Source organism: Micropterus salmoides, unplaced genomic scaffold, assembly GCF_014851395.1.
Source record: "Micropterus salmoides isolate LMB-PRFRI ecotype aquatic unplaced genomic scaffold, ASM1485139v1 Ms_hic_scaffold_3, whole genome shotgun sequence".
Taxonomy (NCBI): domain Eukaryota; kingdom Metazoa; phylum Chordata; class Actinopteri; order Centrarchiformes; family Centrarchidae; genus Micropterus; species Micropterus salmoides.
Window position 1 is genome coordinate 28817262 of NW_024042261.1, and position 17783 is coordinate 28835044.

Consider the following 17783-nt stretch of genomic DNA (forward strand, 5'->3'; position numbering starts at 1 on the left):
TGTAACTTGTAAAGAGCATTCTTATAAGAATCAACCTTGTAAGATTCTCAGAGAACACCAATATCTACTTGCCAGACGCCTGAGCTACTGTCATCCCCCTAACAAGGACAGTTACATGTGAGAAATAACTAGAGCTGGAAGGTCAGTGAACACTTGTGGGTTCAGCTAATGACTCGAAGCTAGACCCGTCGTACCTTTCCGTTACATCAATTAAGACACACCTAAGAATATTTTTTAACAATATCATGATACAAATAAATCTTTGACAGAACACAAGACATCTTAATTGCTAAAGTGTGGTTAATCGGTGTGGAGAAAAAAAAAATACAACTTTCTGACACCAGAGTTACACATCTGATGTAAGAAAACAGAAGTCCACGCTTCCCAGAAACCCCTGGCTTTGAAATATTACCAACTTCACAGAACAAACTGCCACACTTTACTGCTCAGTCTAGGAACTGTGGTGATAGGAAAGAAAAATAAACTTATTAAGCCGATTTGGTCACAATTTCGCCACTAAGCAAAAGTGATTATCTTCTAGATCACATGACAGCAGTCTGTAAACACAAGAGAGGACTTTGTCCAATCTGAGCTCTAGTGACTCGGCCAAGATTGCATGGCAAGGCTGGAAGTCACAATGAATCCTGCTGAACCACACAGAACTAGAAACACACAAAAACATGGAAGCAATTGCTTTTATTAATCCAGTTAATAAATAAGCGTTTTTGTTGACTTCTCTTAAAATGTTCAAAGATATACTGGAACAATCGTAACCAATTATACGCAACTACAAATGTTCTCTTTAAAACAAAGTTTGTTGTTTTATGATTATTGAGCTTTCACTCCAGATATACAAAAACACAAAATATCAAAAGGTATAGTACACTTGTTAGAGCATTTTGAGCTTTGGGCAAATAAGAAAGAAAGGTAGGCTGTGTTTTACAACATGACAGGGACAAAATCACACAAAGATGAGAGCTTTGATTGTTAGATGCTAATGGCCTTTCAAAACTTTTATAGATTCATTAAGAGTTTTGTGGAAACTGGGCAAAGAAAAGTCTATTTCCATTTGCATTACACAAAGAAGCAAGTTAAACCACATTTTTTAATGGATTTATAACTATTGTTGGTATCTTCACAACATACGCGGTTACATATAAAATGTTAAAATACAAAACTGTTTATCTTGGCATTGACTATTCCTATGGTAGCCTTTTTAAGTCAGAAATTAGAAAGTGGTGAGTCTAACAACTGGCATACCCAGTCAAAGTGGCATCTGCCTAGATATACTTCCAGTATAATGTTGCTACAGGTACTGACTGCTAAATCAAGAATCTCTAAACACACAGTTTAAAAATCCCAAAACAATTTCAAGTAATTTATTAGTGGATAAAAACATTCAACTTTAAAATCTGAGTGAGTATCTAAATGTTACAATTCAGGCCATATTTGTGCATTAGAATGAAGGCTGTGCATCAGTAAATGACAACAACTGAAGCGTCTCCACTCTGAGAAGATGCACGAAGACTGTCGACCAAACAGTGAGTGTACTTTTATTGTTCATGATGAAAAAACAATCTGCTGTGAAACATCTCTCATGAAACACGGGGGGTTGGGGGGACGATACTAACAAACTAATGATCTACAAATACTGCATAGTTTCATCAGTGCATTTGGATACGCATGTAACATCAAGGGAAAGGAAAGTTGTGATCAATGTATTTTTGGTGTTGTTATGCATCTATTTGGAAAGTGTAAACACTACGTAAGAACCATGTTTGGTTCCACCTTCCTGAGGACATCTTCTGATTCATTCTTTTGAACAGAATAACTGACCTAGTCAAAAGAATATATTACCTTGTCAAGATAAGAATTTCCCCATTATATACTATCTATAGGCTTTTTAAAAAATCGTGGGATTTACTATACATGATAAATGTTAAATTTAGTGCTAACAGCCAGAGTGGCAAGATTCGGTAGACATGAAGCTTATACAATTCCTTCACTTGTGCTGCTTCATCCAAAAAGCAATTTAGAGAATCTAACCAACTGCCCTACGAGTACAACTGACCTCAAGCACAGGAGAAGGGACAGAGAGCTCAGACACCTGATGTCTTCACAATTAAGACACTTTCAAGGTCAGTGGTAAGAGTGTAGCTGGGAGCCATAGATTTTCTCTAAGCTAGTAACCGGATGGCCCCGTTCTCAGAGCCCAGCAGCAGGAGCCTCTTGGTGGGCAGGACTGCCAGGCTTGTCAGAGTGCCACGGAAGTTCTCTGAGCTCAGCTTTGTGCTGCTAGCAGGGCTCAGGGAGATATCTGCCATGGAGTACACCCCGATCTTGTTTGCGACTGTGCCAGTTACGATCTCTGAACCGTAAAGGTCAAAGGCATGGATGGGGTCGGACTGCGACTTGTACAGGCGGAGAGGCTTGTGTTCCAGATCTTTCCACACACTGAGTGTGTAATCAGTGGAGGAGCTGATGACCAAGTTTCCTTCTGCAGCCTGAAAAGTAAACCACAAGAAAGGAAGTCACTGACTGTTATATCCCAGTAAAAACTACCGGTGCAACATCCTTTTGCAAGATTTGTGATTAAATGCCAAGCAACGCAATTCCTTGCATTCCGTGCAATTAAAACAAAGTTTCAAATACAGATACTTGGAGGAAAATGTTAATGGTTATTTCATATATTAGAATTCTTAAAAAAAAAAAAAGAAGAAGAAGAAACACGTGGAACACATAATCAGACAGAAATCAGGCTTGGACATTTCCCACTCAAAAGCACATAGTGTAGCTTGAGATTTAATGAAAACTATTAAAATCATTTGACTGAAAGTTAGAACCTTCAGCTGTATTAAGTTCAATTAGTTTGATATTGATATTGAGTAATATTAATGTGCCAACGAGAACAAGTGTGGTCTTTCTAATGAGTAACCTGTGTCCATATTTGCCTAAACTTGTGCCTTTAAAACTAGAAATACAATCCTTGACCTAATTGGGGTTAAATAAAGTTTGCTCATCCTTGCGCTCTGTTGACAACAGATTTGCTGGGTACAACTTTCACCATATCTGTACCTCTTAGTTATCTCTCCACCACTACCTTTGGGGAATGTCAAAATAAAAGCCACTTGGCCGATCGTCTTCTTGAATATTTATCACATGACTACTGAAAAGTACAGCCACACCCTCTGGCTTGAGTATGTGATGTGGGCCAGGAATACAGTAACAGGCTCAACAATTTCCTGGCAATTTTCCATTTGGGACAGTACTGATGTCATACAATAGCTCAAGTTATTACATATATTGTATTAAATTAAGACTAAATGAACATATTTTTCCTCATACTGCACATTGCTGCAGCTCCTCTGTTCACCCTATGTGTTGTACACTCCACTCTTGAGCTACAGAGTGATGCATCTTATTTGTACAAAATCTTTGTTGGGAGTTGCACATGCTCAGTTCCCAGGTAATCAAAGCCGCTTCAGACTGCGACCATAACCTAGCAGATGGTATAAGTTACTCAAGTCCACAACCACACAACATTGTTCCACATCTTATCATTAACACTAAACGTTGAGCTTTTTCCGGTGTTCTGATGATCTATGCTGCCTTGCCGAAAAATGCTACCATAGCGCAAATCGATAGACTCGACTCTACTCGGCCCTGCTCCATTTTCCATTGCAGATAGTACCCAGAGATGGTACGTAGCTTGTCGTCATAGCGACGCCACACACAACTGCCGTGACGTAATGTTCAATGTGACACACACACCAGCTCTTAAAATATATCTACGGTTAAAACGTTTCAGTATTACTCAGAATGTAAAGACAGATAAGCGGGATGAAAACCTTCCAGCTGTGTTTTCGGCAGGAGCAGAGGGCTCTGTGAGCGCGCGGCTGGCCGGCCTCACACGCTCCTCCCGCAGCCACTTGCGGAGCTCCTCAACTCAGCATTTTTGTTCTGCCATCACTTCTCGTAAAACTGTCAATATTCAAAATCTACACAGCTGATTTCTCACCTCAAAACTTCTCAGAAGTGGATTTAGTGATGAAATTCCATACAAAAACTGTAAAATATAAAACTTTCTGTTGCTGGCCTCTGTCTGGCACACGCAATGATGATGCAGTGAATAGTGAATATTCTCTCTGACTGCAGTCTGTCATGTTTTCACGTTACATTTTAGTATCCCTCAGCTCGCTTGGAACCTCGACAGAAGTGAGGTGATACGAAAAAAAGTACCTGGAAGCAGGTACAGGTACAACATTTCTACAATTGAAACCCAAACAAAGGCGAGTCGAGCCAAAGGGCCTCCACTCTCGAGTAGCTTGGTTTGAGGGCGTGTCTGACCCCGCTAGCCGCTTGGCAAGCTTAATGACGCGTTTTCATTGTGATGTCACAAGTAAAGGAAGTGAAGGGCTGGACTACAAATGAGCTGTTCTCAAGCGGTTCAGAGCAGAGCTTTCTGTGGGAGATGGGAACTCCCTCTGGGCTGGACTTTCGGCTTTTTCACTTTGCAATCCTGTTACATGCACAAAAAAGATATATAACTCAATAAAGGAGAGGGAAAAGCCAAAAAGCATAATACCACCTCTTTAAATTATCAAATAACCCACCAAGAGGTCTAGGTCAGACATATATATGCAATTGGTCCATATGAAGAGAGAGAGAAAAGAAAGAGTCAACACAAGTGACAACTGACTGGCTGATTTGCACTGTGTGGGCTGTGATTTCTACAGTTCCAAAAAGTTTCCACTGTTTACCAGAAAGCCTGATGGGATTTTATACCCAACAGATTCTGCTGATTGATGCACCAAAATGTACAAATTGGCTAGCAGAAGACTATATAAATATTCTCCAACTTTGGCTCTCTCCATCTTGTTGCTCAAAAGACATAAGATATTTTATAGAAACACAACAAATACTAATACTGGTTTGTGTTTATTGTGAAATAAACAACAAAGAAACAGAACTAAATGATCTTCCTAACAATAAAAGCCTAGAGGCCTGTTGTATTTGATCCTATATACCCATCACCCAAAACCCTGAAACCCATGCAACTCTTCTGTTATTTCAGAAATCCCACCATCTCACACTAACAAAGTCATGTTAGAGTCATGTTACAGAAACTGTCCACTGCGTTTAGCAAGAAGTTTCTCTGGCAGAATACAAAGTTTGACCACAGCATGGAGAGCGACCGCCCATTTCTGTGACAGTGCATGACCCGCCCCCTCGCCCACGTCTTGTGTAAACTAATTGACCGTAAATGAGTCCAATGAGTGTGTTGGGAAACACATACTGAATAGGGGTAACATGGTGAAACAAGGGTTTAAGTATGCATGTAGCTACCATTTGATTAAGGTATCATCTTTAAAAACAAAAAAGCAGTAAATTCCACCTTACAACCTGGACGAACACGCAGAGCCTAAAATGTGTTTAGTATTCACCCACTTGCAGTTTTCATATTTTATGGCATTACAACGCTGTACTGTTGCAAAAGCAATTATGAAAGTTACTAAAAATAAAGAGGATTTTGGGAACAGTTTCACAGAAAAAGACTCCATCCACAATTGTTACATTATCATGGTTTGGTAATATAGTAGAAAGGGGGGACTGTTTTTAAACTCTCCTTGGTGCATTTAAAGACACTCCAAAATTTAAGCATTGCTGCTAAACGGCAACATCGTCAATGCCAGAAATTTGAATTCACATATTTCTTTTTCAAAGCGCACAAATTTAGTTATTGCTCATCTTCCTTTCCTCCCTTTTCTCTAGAGACTGTTGGTTATTCAACTGTGATTTTAATATATCGTCTACTGTCATATATTCAAATTATTATTAACTACCCTAGTTTATCATTGTTATAATTTAAAAACATGCACAGTACTTGCATAATGTTCCAAAATAGTTGAAATAACTATTTGAAATGAATCCTGTAATAAGCAATGAACTTGGGTGCCCGGGTGGCCAACAAGTTTCTCCATGTAGTTGCAATGTCCCTGATTAGTCTGGCCAGAGAACTTTTGTTGCATGTCATCCCTCCTCTCTTCGTCTCTCCCCCATTTCTTGTCTCATTTTTACTGTCTGCTATTTAAATAAAGGCAAAGACGTCCAAAAAATACAGAGGACATGCGCCGGTTCATTACCTCTTGACGTCAACAGCTAAATCTCTTGATGGAATCTGTTTTATTGACATTTTCCATTAGTCAAAAAGCTGAACACACATCTAATGAACACCACTGACTACTAAGATCTTACTCAGACATAAGGTAAAGAAAACAACAACAACACCACACACTATACCTTCATTTGGAGGATATCTCCCTCATGAGCCGGCCAGCCCTTCAGAATAAGTCCAGTGCGTGCGTCTAACAGAACAATGAAGCCAGATGAGAAACCTACAGCCACAGTGCGCCCTGACGGGCTCACTGCCAGGTACCGGATGAGCCCAGCACTCACATTGTTGTATGCCAGACGAAATTCATGCTGGGGACACAGGAGAGGATTTCTCACTGTCATGGATGAAATAACTATATAGTGTACTATAACTATATAAAAGTGTAAAAAGTGCTATCACTTTGAAAACACATTAATGATTGATAATTGTTGGATATTGTGTGGTGTAGGTCTCAAGTGAATAACCACGCTAAGTGAATTTGCTACCTGCAATCCTGGTTTGCGAGGATCAATGAAGCGGAGAACAGAATCTGCACTGCCAAACACAACACTGCAGTGTGGAGCTGGCATGGTGGTGACAGCTGTAATGGGATTCTTTCCATCCACGGCTTCATATGAGCGGATCTGCCTACCTATGGACAACAGATAAAGTGTAGTTACATAGAAAAGTACAATTACTTTGTCTTCCCAACTAACCACACAAACAACTTTATCCTCCTGGTAGTAATGGCATCACAACCAGGCGTTGGTAAAACATGATGCACGTTCAGTTTGGCTACAGCGTTATAAGATGGGCTTGATGCTCAGGTAGCAGCCCAATAGTGTTAAGGTTGTGTATTGTGTTTGCTGCTGCTGCAAAAAATAAAGATTGTTTACAGTATGAACACCACCATAAAGTCTCACTACCATCCTTCATAGGGCTGGACAATAAAACAAAAATTATCGCAATTCAATTTATTTCAATAACAATTTAACACATGTTCAATAAATATTCAATAAATGTTGCATTTTACTCACTTGAATCACACACGAATTAGGACTTCATTTTTTTTAATTAAGATTTTGTAGAGGGAAAAGGACTGAAAACAGCTTTTATATAATTTTACTCATGCATATTTGTTGACAAATATTTCAGCATAATTGTTTTGATTGTTCTGCCTCAGATTTATGAAGTGATCCACTGTTTGGAATCAAGTGTTAACCGTAAAGAAGAGTTTAACCACAATTAACCATCAGTCTTTAAAATCGAAAGATATAGATATCGAAGGATATTAAACTTTTTATTGTGATAACATTTTTGGCCATATCTTCCAGCTCTAATCCTTCATCAGCAAAGCGGTGGTATAGTTGACAGGTACGTACTTCACTACCATCTACATTGCTGACATAGCATTCTCACTGTTTCCATTTGTGTGTGTGCGTGCATGCTTGATCTCACTTACCTGTATACTGGTCCCAGAGGTGCACAGTACCATCACAGCTGACTACCTCCAACGACGCCTCTAGCTGTCCAACATAGAAAACTGACTTTCGATGGTCATTATACGTTAAGCTGGGTTCCACCTCCTGTGTCCCATCACCATGGTTATAGAGAGGCCAAAGCTTGACAGTCTTGTCTTTACTACCAGAAAGGAAGTAATCCTCTCCTGCCAGCGGTGCCAAACACTTTGTGGTACCCGAGTGACCCAGGAAGCTCTGCAGTCGGATCTGGTGGAAGTGGAAATGTGGATCCTGCTGGTTGATGCCAATCTCATACTGCCAATAGGCCAGCCAGTTCCCCTGCAGGGAGCGACCACTGCGAGGGAGCTCCTGCTTCAGGGCACTGTCCTCTGGGGTGGGGCCTGTCACCCAGGAGGAGGAAAAGGAAGCTGTTCCAACGGATGGAGTGGTGAAGGTGGAGGCAGCGGTGATGATGGGGTTGGTATGACTGGAGCGTCCCCAAGAGTTGGACAAGCCCAGGTTCTGACTACAATCATAATCAGTGTCTCGAGACACTTGGATACGGTTTCCTACGAGGTGGCTCCCAAATGTGCCTGACTCAGGGAGGGAGTCTCCAAGCAGGGTGGAGCTAGTCGAGGGTGCAGGGAATGGGCTGCAACCCATACGTCCACCAAAACCAGAAGAGATACCCATGGATGAAGGAGGTAGCTCCACTGTAGATGCTGTTGTGAGGTTGGTCCCTGGATTCTCCTGACTCAAACTCTGATGGTAGGACTGGACCAACTGCCAAACCAGCTCATGGTTGGGAACTAGTTTCCGAATTGCCACGTCACCTAGAGAAATCACATTACAGCATTGATTTATACCACGGAAGTGTATAAATATTAGATTTTTAGCACAGCCTATGCCTTCTTCCTGCTGGATAGAGTATTTTGTATTTGACATAAGATGAGGCGTTTCCTACCTATTAGGCAGTAGAAGGGGATGTAGGATGCATGGGCCATCTCAGGGTTAAATACAGTCTGCAGCTCCTCCAATACCCCTAATTCATATGTCACATTCGACCCTTCAGGTGTGCAGACGTCCACGACCGTAACTTCTCCCACAGCTCTTCGAGGGGCGCTGTCAAGCTACAATGCAAGAGAGACAGAGACCTGTGTATTGCCAATTCCATTTTCAAAAGAAATAGGTATTAACTGCATAAAGAAACTTCTAAATTAACCTGATACAAGAAAAAACATCCTGCCACGCTCACAAATGTACATTCTCTCTCTCCCTGTCTCTTTATCTTCATCCATATTTTCATCTGCCTTTGTGTCGTTTGTTTTTGTAAAGCTCTTTGTAACTGATCTGGTTGAAAGCATTCAAGAAATAAACTTGACGTGACGCTTGTCAGTCTTTATGCGTTGTCCATGTGCATACCTGGGGCTGCAGAGAATGCAGCAGCGAGAAGACAGCAAAGAACCGACACAGAGTGTCAGCCATATGCTGTTGCACCATCTCCCTCCCAATGCGCAGACAGATTAGAGCCATCAGGCTGAGTGTCTTGAGACAGATGGCAGTGCGTGTCTGCACCCCGCTGGGGAACCTGAGTACAGCAGAGTGGGTACAACCGAGCAGAGGATGAATGACAGATCTACTTTAGCATGTTTTCTGAATACATTCTATTTCAACACAAAAATTTAAAAAGACATTGTATTTTTTATTTATTTATTTTTTTTTTCAAAGTTTGTAACAAAAAAACAATCTGCAATACTTTGCAATGACTCTGATATTTGACATGCTGAAGTTAACATTCAGGAACTATCACAAGCTATTTCTCAACATACATCTAGTATGTGTGTGGTTGTATGCGTGTTATTTACCCCATACGGGGGGTAGTGAGCAAGTCCAGTAGTGGCAGGAGCACATCCTGATTGATCTTCATGAGCATGTCCATCAGAGTAGTATCAGAGAGAAAGACAATGATCTTCTGTGTAAGTGCAACAGCTCCAAGCAGACTTGCCTCCTTACGCGTGTTAAGACGCTGCGAAGAAGGTGGAGAAACCTGGAAACATATACATTTGTGAAATCAAAGCAAATTTTGTTAATTGTCTATGACAAATAATTATCTTAAAAAGATGACCATTTTTATGGCAAATGGTAAAAATTTCCATTTGCCATAAAAAAAACAAACAAACAATCTAGTTTAATAGGCCAAGGGAGGTTTTATGTGTGTGAGTGTACATTCTCTAATTAGTATGCATTTTTTTCCCGCCTTACCAGATATCCTATATATGGCAGGTACTGGTAAGTGAGTACAGGCTCTCCATAAAGTTGTGCTATGTAGATGAGACAGTCCAACACAGGCCCTGCTGTCTGGTCACCAACCACTGGTTTCTTCTCATACACGCTGCCCATTCCCACACTCTCCAGGTTGCTCTCCTCAGACGTAGGAGACACAAACTGGTGTTTCTCAAGCCCTACAGGCAGAGAACATGAGAAGGAAAAGGGATAAAGAAAACATATGCACTTACACAAACACTGGGTTAAAATTCAAAACTTCAAAGTTTGGTTTTATCAATTTGCAAAATCTAAAATGCATACCAATGTAACAATTTGTGAGCAATCGCAGCAAATTTCTGGCTACGTATCGAGATGTCACGGTTGGTCCAAGCTTTGCTGCCAGCCATCGAACTGTTTGCAGACTGTATCTGTGTGTGGAGACATGATTAAAACCATTTGTTTTTAGCATCAGATAATAATTAATAAATATACATATTAATACATAAACCTCAACCATTCACTCACCTAGAAGAATCTTTTGCTCTTTCTCCTCAGACTCTTCTGATGGATCATGGTCATCATCCTCCTCTCCCACACTGCCCTTCTCTGTGTCTTCCAGTGTCATTCCATTTACAAACTCAGCCTCCAGAGTGGCAACTGTGGCTCCTGAAGCTTCGGTGCAACCAGAGAGAGTGAGCTCCAGGTTGGGAACAGCAGGGTCATCTGTCCCATCTTTACCCTCATTAGTCTCTGTCACCTCTTCTTCCTCCAGTTCTCCTCCCTCCTCTCCCTCACTGGCGTGTTTTAGGTCCTGGCTGCTGTCAGCTGATTTGAGACTGGCTCGATCCCGTATTGAGTCTCCATCACCCAGAGACAGCTCACTTGTGCTGCTTTTGTCACTTAGTTTCCCCACACTTAGAGACTCCTGGTCTTGATCCTTGGCTGCAGAGTTCTGGCTCTGCTGTTTCCCAGCAGCCACTCCTGCTCCACTGTTGACATAGAACCCATTCTGAAAGTCCTCTGCCTCTGAAAGAAACACTTGGTCATTGAGACTGATGCCAGAGGAGTAATCGACCATCCCTGTGTCTCCCACCACCCCAACTCCTCCACTGGCTCCACTGCTACCTCCCATATTCCCGCTAACAGACCCGGAAGATGGCCGCAACTTGCCACACTGAAAGTCCTCTTCCTCTTCCTCTCCTAAATTACATGTGCCACTCCTCAACCCTTTGCAAGCTTCCCCGCCAGAGCCTGAGATGCAGCTTTCAAAGCCAGTGATGACCTGCAGCACATGGGGGAGTAGGCTGGACAGGAAGGCCTGCAGGCCAAGCCTCACAATCAGCTGCAGAATGAAACAGTCAGTGTAAAGATAGAAACGACCTCGCAGGCAGTGAGGGTTTTCATAAACGTTGATCAGCGGCTTCAGTAAGTACTTGTTTGCATTTCTGGGACCCAGTACTCTAGAGATGGGCTCGAAAAAGTACCAAGCAGAATAGACAGCAGTGGACTCCTCAAGCATGAGGGCTAGAATGAAGGGCAAAAGAATCTCAAGACCCTCAGCTGTGATGCTACCCTGCAACAGTGTCTCAAGTTGCTGCCACAGGTGAAAGACAACATCTCTTCCTTGAAGACTACAGGTAGTCTCCATCTTGGCATGGTAGGAAAAGATAAAATGATGAAGTGCTGCAAAATACGAAGGGAATGGAAAGGGGCTGATTACTGAGTTCAATAACTGGCAAGGGTTTGGGGGAGGCAGACCATCGCAGATGGGATCATATTTGAAAAGGAGTGGACGTGCACAGTCAGGTACTTCTCTATGTGCTATTCCAGAGTGCTTTGCAATAGGCAGCAGTGTCTCAAGAGCATGATGCAAACACAGTGGTACATCACGCAGATTGGCAGAGCATAGCTTCATAACAGTTTGGAAACGCTGTCTGAGGGGGTTGCCTGGTTTCAGTCCTCTCAGTTTAGAGGAGTAGAATATCTCAGCAATGAGAACACCAAAAGCCTGCATGTCTCTTTGGTATAGCTGTGTAAGAGACGGTAGAGATTCAATTATCACACCATCTCTCACGCAGTCATTAGATGCTGCTGGATGCCATACTTCAGCGTGCAGACTCTTCACCAAGAAATTGTTCAACTTCTCTAGCTCTTCCAAAGGCTGCAATGGGTTGAAGCCTTCAGGGAGGATTATCTTGATTTCCTCTGCATTGGTGGCGGTCACACTCCCCTCTCCATGTTTTTTGTTCATCTGCCCACCTCTCTGTAACATGGCACTGCGTAAACCAGGGCCTAAGCCGCTTGTGAAATCACCAGGGAACGAACTCGGGGACTGAGATACAATCAGTGCTGCGTGCTCTCCTCCCATCTTTCCTCCCGCCGTACTGCTGCTTGGCATTGGCACAGAGCAGGACACAGAACTGGACGAGCCAGTGGATGTTAATGAGTCCAGAGCCTCCATACCTTGTTCAAGCTCTTCATCTCTGTCTACCATGGTCCAGCCACTGGACTCGCACCCTGTGGACTCCAGCACCATTCCATCCACAGTGTCAGCCACGGTGTCTATTTGAGGGATGTGTAGAGAAGGCACATTAAGAACAGCAAGGCCAAGGAGGGGAGGTTCTGCTGGGGCATACTGGGAAGGAGATAAGCGGGGTGGGTGGGGCTGGTCAAACAGTTGAACCACACCATAGGTGGTTAGATTGGTGTGGTGGTCCACTAGGTGCAAGCACACATTCTTGGCCTTGACAGCTTCTTTACCAGACAGCTTATAGCCAAATGTGAGATCTATCCAATGATGTAAATGCTGTGACACCTCTTTGCTCTCCAGAAGGCGCCGATGGACCTCAATAAACTCCTCACAAGACTTGCACCAGGAAGGCACATCTAGGTCTGGCATGTCGGGGTGGACTGAGCGGAAAATGGAGGGATCTGTGTAGAACTCTGGAATGCACTCGTCAGGGGTCCAGCTCTGCATGCGCTCCATACTGGCTGGGTATTCATTAGGCTCCCACTGGGATCTAACATGGCTGCACAAGACTGACTTGGGTGTCTGCCGGGCTTTGTAGACATAGTAGGTAATGTCTGAGAGCACATCAGATATGTGATGAGGTACATGCAGGTGATCCGGCTGTCCAACACCACCAGCACCTACAGAGCCACTGAAGTCTCCACCTACACCACTTCCACCTACCCCACTAGCCACTGCAGCTGCCATAGCCTCTTTGGTCATCTCATATGTGAAGTCCAGCTGCTTATCTCCCTTGTTAAGCCTGAACTTTGACCTCCTGAGGTCCCGGAATTTTCCAAATGGCACAGTGAAATCCACCACCCAAGGCAGCACTGGGTGATAATTAGGGTCTCCTTCTCGCCGTCCTGCTAACCTGTTCAGTTCCATCAAGTAGCGGAAGTTACTGACTCGTCCATGGACCCAGTCCAGAACCAACGTCTTAAGATCACCAAAGCAGTCTTTGCAAAGTCTCTTGTTCTCTTGGCTCGCACATGAATTCTCCCCAGGCAGGACACTTTTTGACACTTGTCTGCCAGTAACTTCAATGTTTGTGTCCCTTTCCATCCCCAGTTCCTCATAATGGGCTAGGTTGAGCTTCAGACGGCTGCAGAGCTGCTCATCTACTGCTACGTCCTGCAGGGAGAGCTCTCCACAAGACAGACCTGCTGCATGACATGCCTGCAGGGCTATTAGTAACTGGTAGATAATGAACAACACTTTGGCATGGCTGTTAGCGAGCTTGGCTGGGCTGAAGGAGACAATGTCATGAAGCGAATACTGAGTATAAGGTAGAATCACATAGAGCATCTCTGCAGTCTCCAGCAGACACTCTGCAGGCAGAACATTAGGACACAGATGGTCTGCCTGAGACTTGGAAAAGCAGGATGAACTGGATGGAAAACAGTTATCCTTCTCTCTGGCTGGAGAAAGGGATGGTGACACTCTGTCAGATGAGATGAATGTGGAGTTGAAGAGCTTCTGCAAAGCATGGCGCACTGCATCTACGGCTGCAGCATGCATCTGCTCACTGGCTCCTGCATATGGCTGCACAAGTTTGTAATGAGCTTCACGCCATAGATTCCTGAAAAAGAGAACAAAAGACAATGTATTACTATTGCAAGCATATTCTACTCATTGACATGAGACATCAATCTATTTTTCTCCTTTTAGGTATTATAAACTCATGCACAAATCTTACACAATTAAACTTGAATTTTGCAGCAAACATTCAACTGACATCCACCCATAGAATTCGATAGTAGATTAACCTAATTAACCATTTATCTGGTTGTAAAAGGTTGCAAATAATTATTATTGATTGTATAGTGTAAATAGTGTGTTACTTCTACATAGAATGTTATTATATTGATCGCATATACCGTGCTTTCAGTATATATAGCACCCGCAACCCTGTACGCAGGATAAGCAGTTGATGATAAGAAGTTTATTTTATTAATACATCTTCGTTGAATGTCCTACAATACGACATCTGTTCTTTTATATTCCTTTGTGCTGCTATGTTGACAGAGGATTAATAAAGTTATCTTGTCTAACAAGGCAAATAGCAAAGGCCGAATTTCTGACTACAAAAAGCTTCCAAAAGCTACAAGTAAGAGTTGAACACCTAATATTATTAAGAGTGCACGATTAAACAACCCCATAAACAGTGAAACTCTGTCCAAACCAGGTAAGCAGGTATAAACGCAATTGAATAAAACCTCAAAGACAAGTTCTACTTAATTTTACCTAAAGCTCCAGTTACAGCCTGAGTGCTGTAACAATAATTTTCATTATCATTTAATCTAGCCTAACCATTATTTTTTCGATGAATCATTCACTCTTATAAAATGTCAAGAAAAAGAAATGCCTCGCACATGTTCCCAAAGCCCATTATGTGCTTTGCCTGACCTACAGTCGAAACCCAAAGACAGTAAATTTATAAAATTGAAACAAATATAAAATGGAGAAAAGCAGTAAATCCTCACTTTTAAGAAGGTAGAACCAAATAGATTGTTTTGCTAGGTAAATAACTAACAAGTAATGAATTATCAAAATTATTACATAATCAATTCAATCAATGAAATGTTTCAGCTCTACATAAGATTATAACAGAAAAGCTTTTGTTAAGCTCTTTCTATGTCAATTGTTATGAGAATGACAAATAGTCTTTAAAGGGAGACTTTTTACTTTGAGCTTTAGCACAGATATGAGGTACCAAGCAAAGCCACATTTTACAGCAGAATAACAAAGTTTATATAGTACCTGACATTGCATTGCGACACACACAGCATGGTTTTGACATAAGAATCCTGTAACATGAACTCCATTTGTTGATGGCAAGGGTCTCTGGCCAATCTGTAGCTCAGCTTGCTTTTCCTCAGACCCTGAACGCAAACTCGTGTCCAGCCAGGAGGTAACTTTGCCTGGGAACATTGAAGGTATGTGTGAATTTCTGCTTCACTGATGCTGTCAAAGCGGGGACAACGCATGACCCTCCTCTCCCTCAGGCACATCACCCATCGAGTAGGAACAAGGGCTAGGATCTCCCTAGGACGGGGACCTGCGCATTGCTGCCGTCGGTCAACCCCCAAGTCTTTCTCAACTGCATGCATCAGCCAATCCATGATGAGTCTCCGATGCTTGTTAAGAGTCGCACAATGCCCTGTTGCGTATACCTTGCGGTCTCCAACAACTGCGACTTTCAGACATTCATGTGGTAAGACATCAAAGTCATCAAGGGCAGACCTAATCTCCTCCTCCGTCTGTCCCTCTGAGAAAATAAGGAAAAAAGCATAAATGGACAATTACAAAAGCTTTTGTAGTACTTTAAAAAATAATGTGCAATTCTGTAATGAGAGATTTCCAGAAAGGAGTAAAGGAGGTTGTTGCAATGAAAGAGTGATATGCTGTTGGTGAATGCACATGACTAATTCTTCTTTCTCAAAGTCTCTGAAGTTTGAGCTCAACTCCGCTCACATGACTGAACTGCCTCTGCCCCATCAACACCTAAAGTTGCTCCACTGCAAGTTTGCTAAACAGTAACAGAAAACTATTACTCAGTGCGTCTAATTAAATGTATAACCCACGTTAATCCCAGAACGGTCATAGTACAATTAACAGTTAGTTTGAATGCATTTAGTATAACGTTAGCTTGGTCGTAAGCTGGTTGGCAGAGATAACATCCAAGAAACAATTTATACAGACTTAAACCGAGACTACAGATACTGTAAGCTTCAAACAAAACATGTAAATGCTATTTAATAATGACAACCCCCTTCACGTTGTATAAACATTGGAGAGTGAGTTGCAGAGTTTTAAGAAGACAATTGGGGAAGTAACGTCAACTTCAGGCTAATAGTTAGCTTAACCAAGTGTCTTACGGTACGACACTTAACTCAAGCAAATAAAAAGCCACCATATACTTACTAACACCATTGACACAACGCTAAACAAGAGCAGCTATACTGGGTAAGTGCAACTCCAATGTAATTACATAACAACAGCTTTCTGCTACTGCTTAATGTTTAGCTCACCTCACACCCCTTGTAGCAGTTGACAGCTAGCGTTAAGCTAACAGCGCACCGCCGGTTTCGCGCATGATGAATTTATACTACATTAAGTTAACTGTATTAAACGCGGAGACACTGGAGCGATATTTAATCACTTTCTCCATTTTGTGATGTTTACTAATGCGTGTCCGTAGACAAACAACAGTAGTCAGCCGTTGGTGTTTTGTTCTGTGCTAGTTGGAGGCGCCATGTTTAATAAGCGCCGCCTCACATGATACCAGCCTCGTCTCATGTGATTAACGTTACTGCTGCAAGCGGCTGCGAAACAGGGCTACTTCCTCAATGGCCTGCAATAAACATTTGATAAACATCAGAAATGATTTATGCGGTTACTTGATAGAGCAGAAGTACATAGTTAATATGTTATTTCATTTGATATAACAATAGATTTAAGTTAACTTAGTTTTAGTAGTGAGGAAAAGGCTGCAGTTTATCAGAATCAGAATCAGCTTTTATTGCCAGGTATGTGTACACATACAAGGAATTTCACTCTGGATTGTACATTGCTCACGATGTGCTTACTCATACAAAAATACAAATCACAATAATAAAAATAAAATAAAATCAGACACAGACTTCAGTGTAGACAACACAAATATACACACTATGAACAAAAACAATATAGACATATTGACAAATAGTGCATTGAGCAGAGTGCAAAGGATGCAGGGGTATGTACATGTCTGAGGTGGATGTGATATACAGGTACATATGCATGTATACGTGTAGGCCTACACATGTACACAGTGCAAAGGATGCTGGAATAAATAAGTATAAGTATGCCATCTCCAAATGGGAAAAATGCCTTTTTATATTTGATATTCTGTTTTCTTTTACAGAGTCTCCTGCACATTTTGCTGGCCTTTAAGGTCCCTGGAAATTACATGTTCTTATTTTAGGAACCACATCATCATAGATTACTTCTGAAATTAACAGTTCTTCAAGTTCACAGAGTACAATGTTCAATACAAATTCATATTTGCTTGACTGAATGCAGTGTGGGTCATCTCCACAAGGTGGCATTATGTCCATCCATCAGCAGTCTGAAGATATACAGTATATTTGCAATGATTTGATCTCCTTTAACTTTGTTTTAGGCTACTGGCTCCATATTTGACTCAGTCTTCTGTAATGTCCCATAAAAATAACTGCATCAGGACTTCTATCCACTACTGCTGTATATTAATAATATGTGGTGCCATGTGAACTGATGGCTTTTCTACCACATCACATTGATTTCCCCTTTTACAATAACTATTATACTGAATTATTTTTTTACAAACTTACACCAAATCTGGCTATTTGCAATGATTTGAAGTTGGCTG

At 41.9% G+C, this 17783-nt stretch overlaps 1 protein-coding gene across 1 annotated transcript; it reads right to left on the minus strand.

Moving 5' to 3' along the window:
• Window positions 1-681: 681 nt before the first annotated feature.
• On the minus strand, window positions 682-16677 carry wdr81 (WD repeat domain 81). The gene is given in 13 exon segments (XM_038693077.1): window positions 682-2504; window positions 6301-6483; window positions 6661-6806; window positions 7617-8447; window positions 8579-8744; window positions 9037-9202; window positions 9480-9661; window positions 9877-10076; window positions 10201-10293; window positions 10296-10307; window positions 10405-13970; window positions 15152-15659; window positions 16423-16677. Coding segments are annotated over 12 exon segments (6234 nt in total). The 5' UTR covers window positions 15514-15659; window positions 16423-16677; the 3' UTR covers window positions 682-2177.
• Between the last annotated feature and the right edge of the window lie 1106 nt (window positions 16678-17783).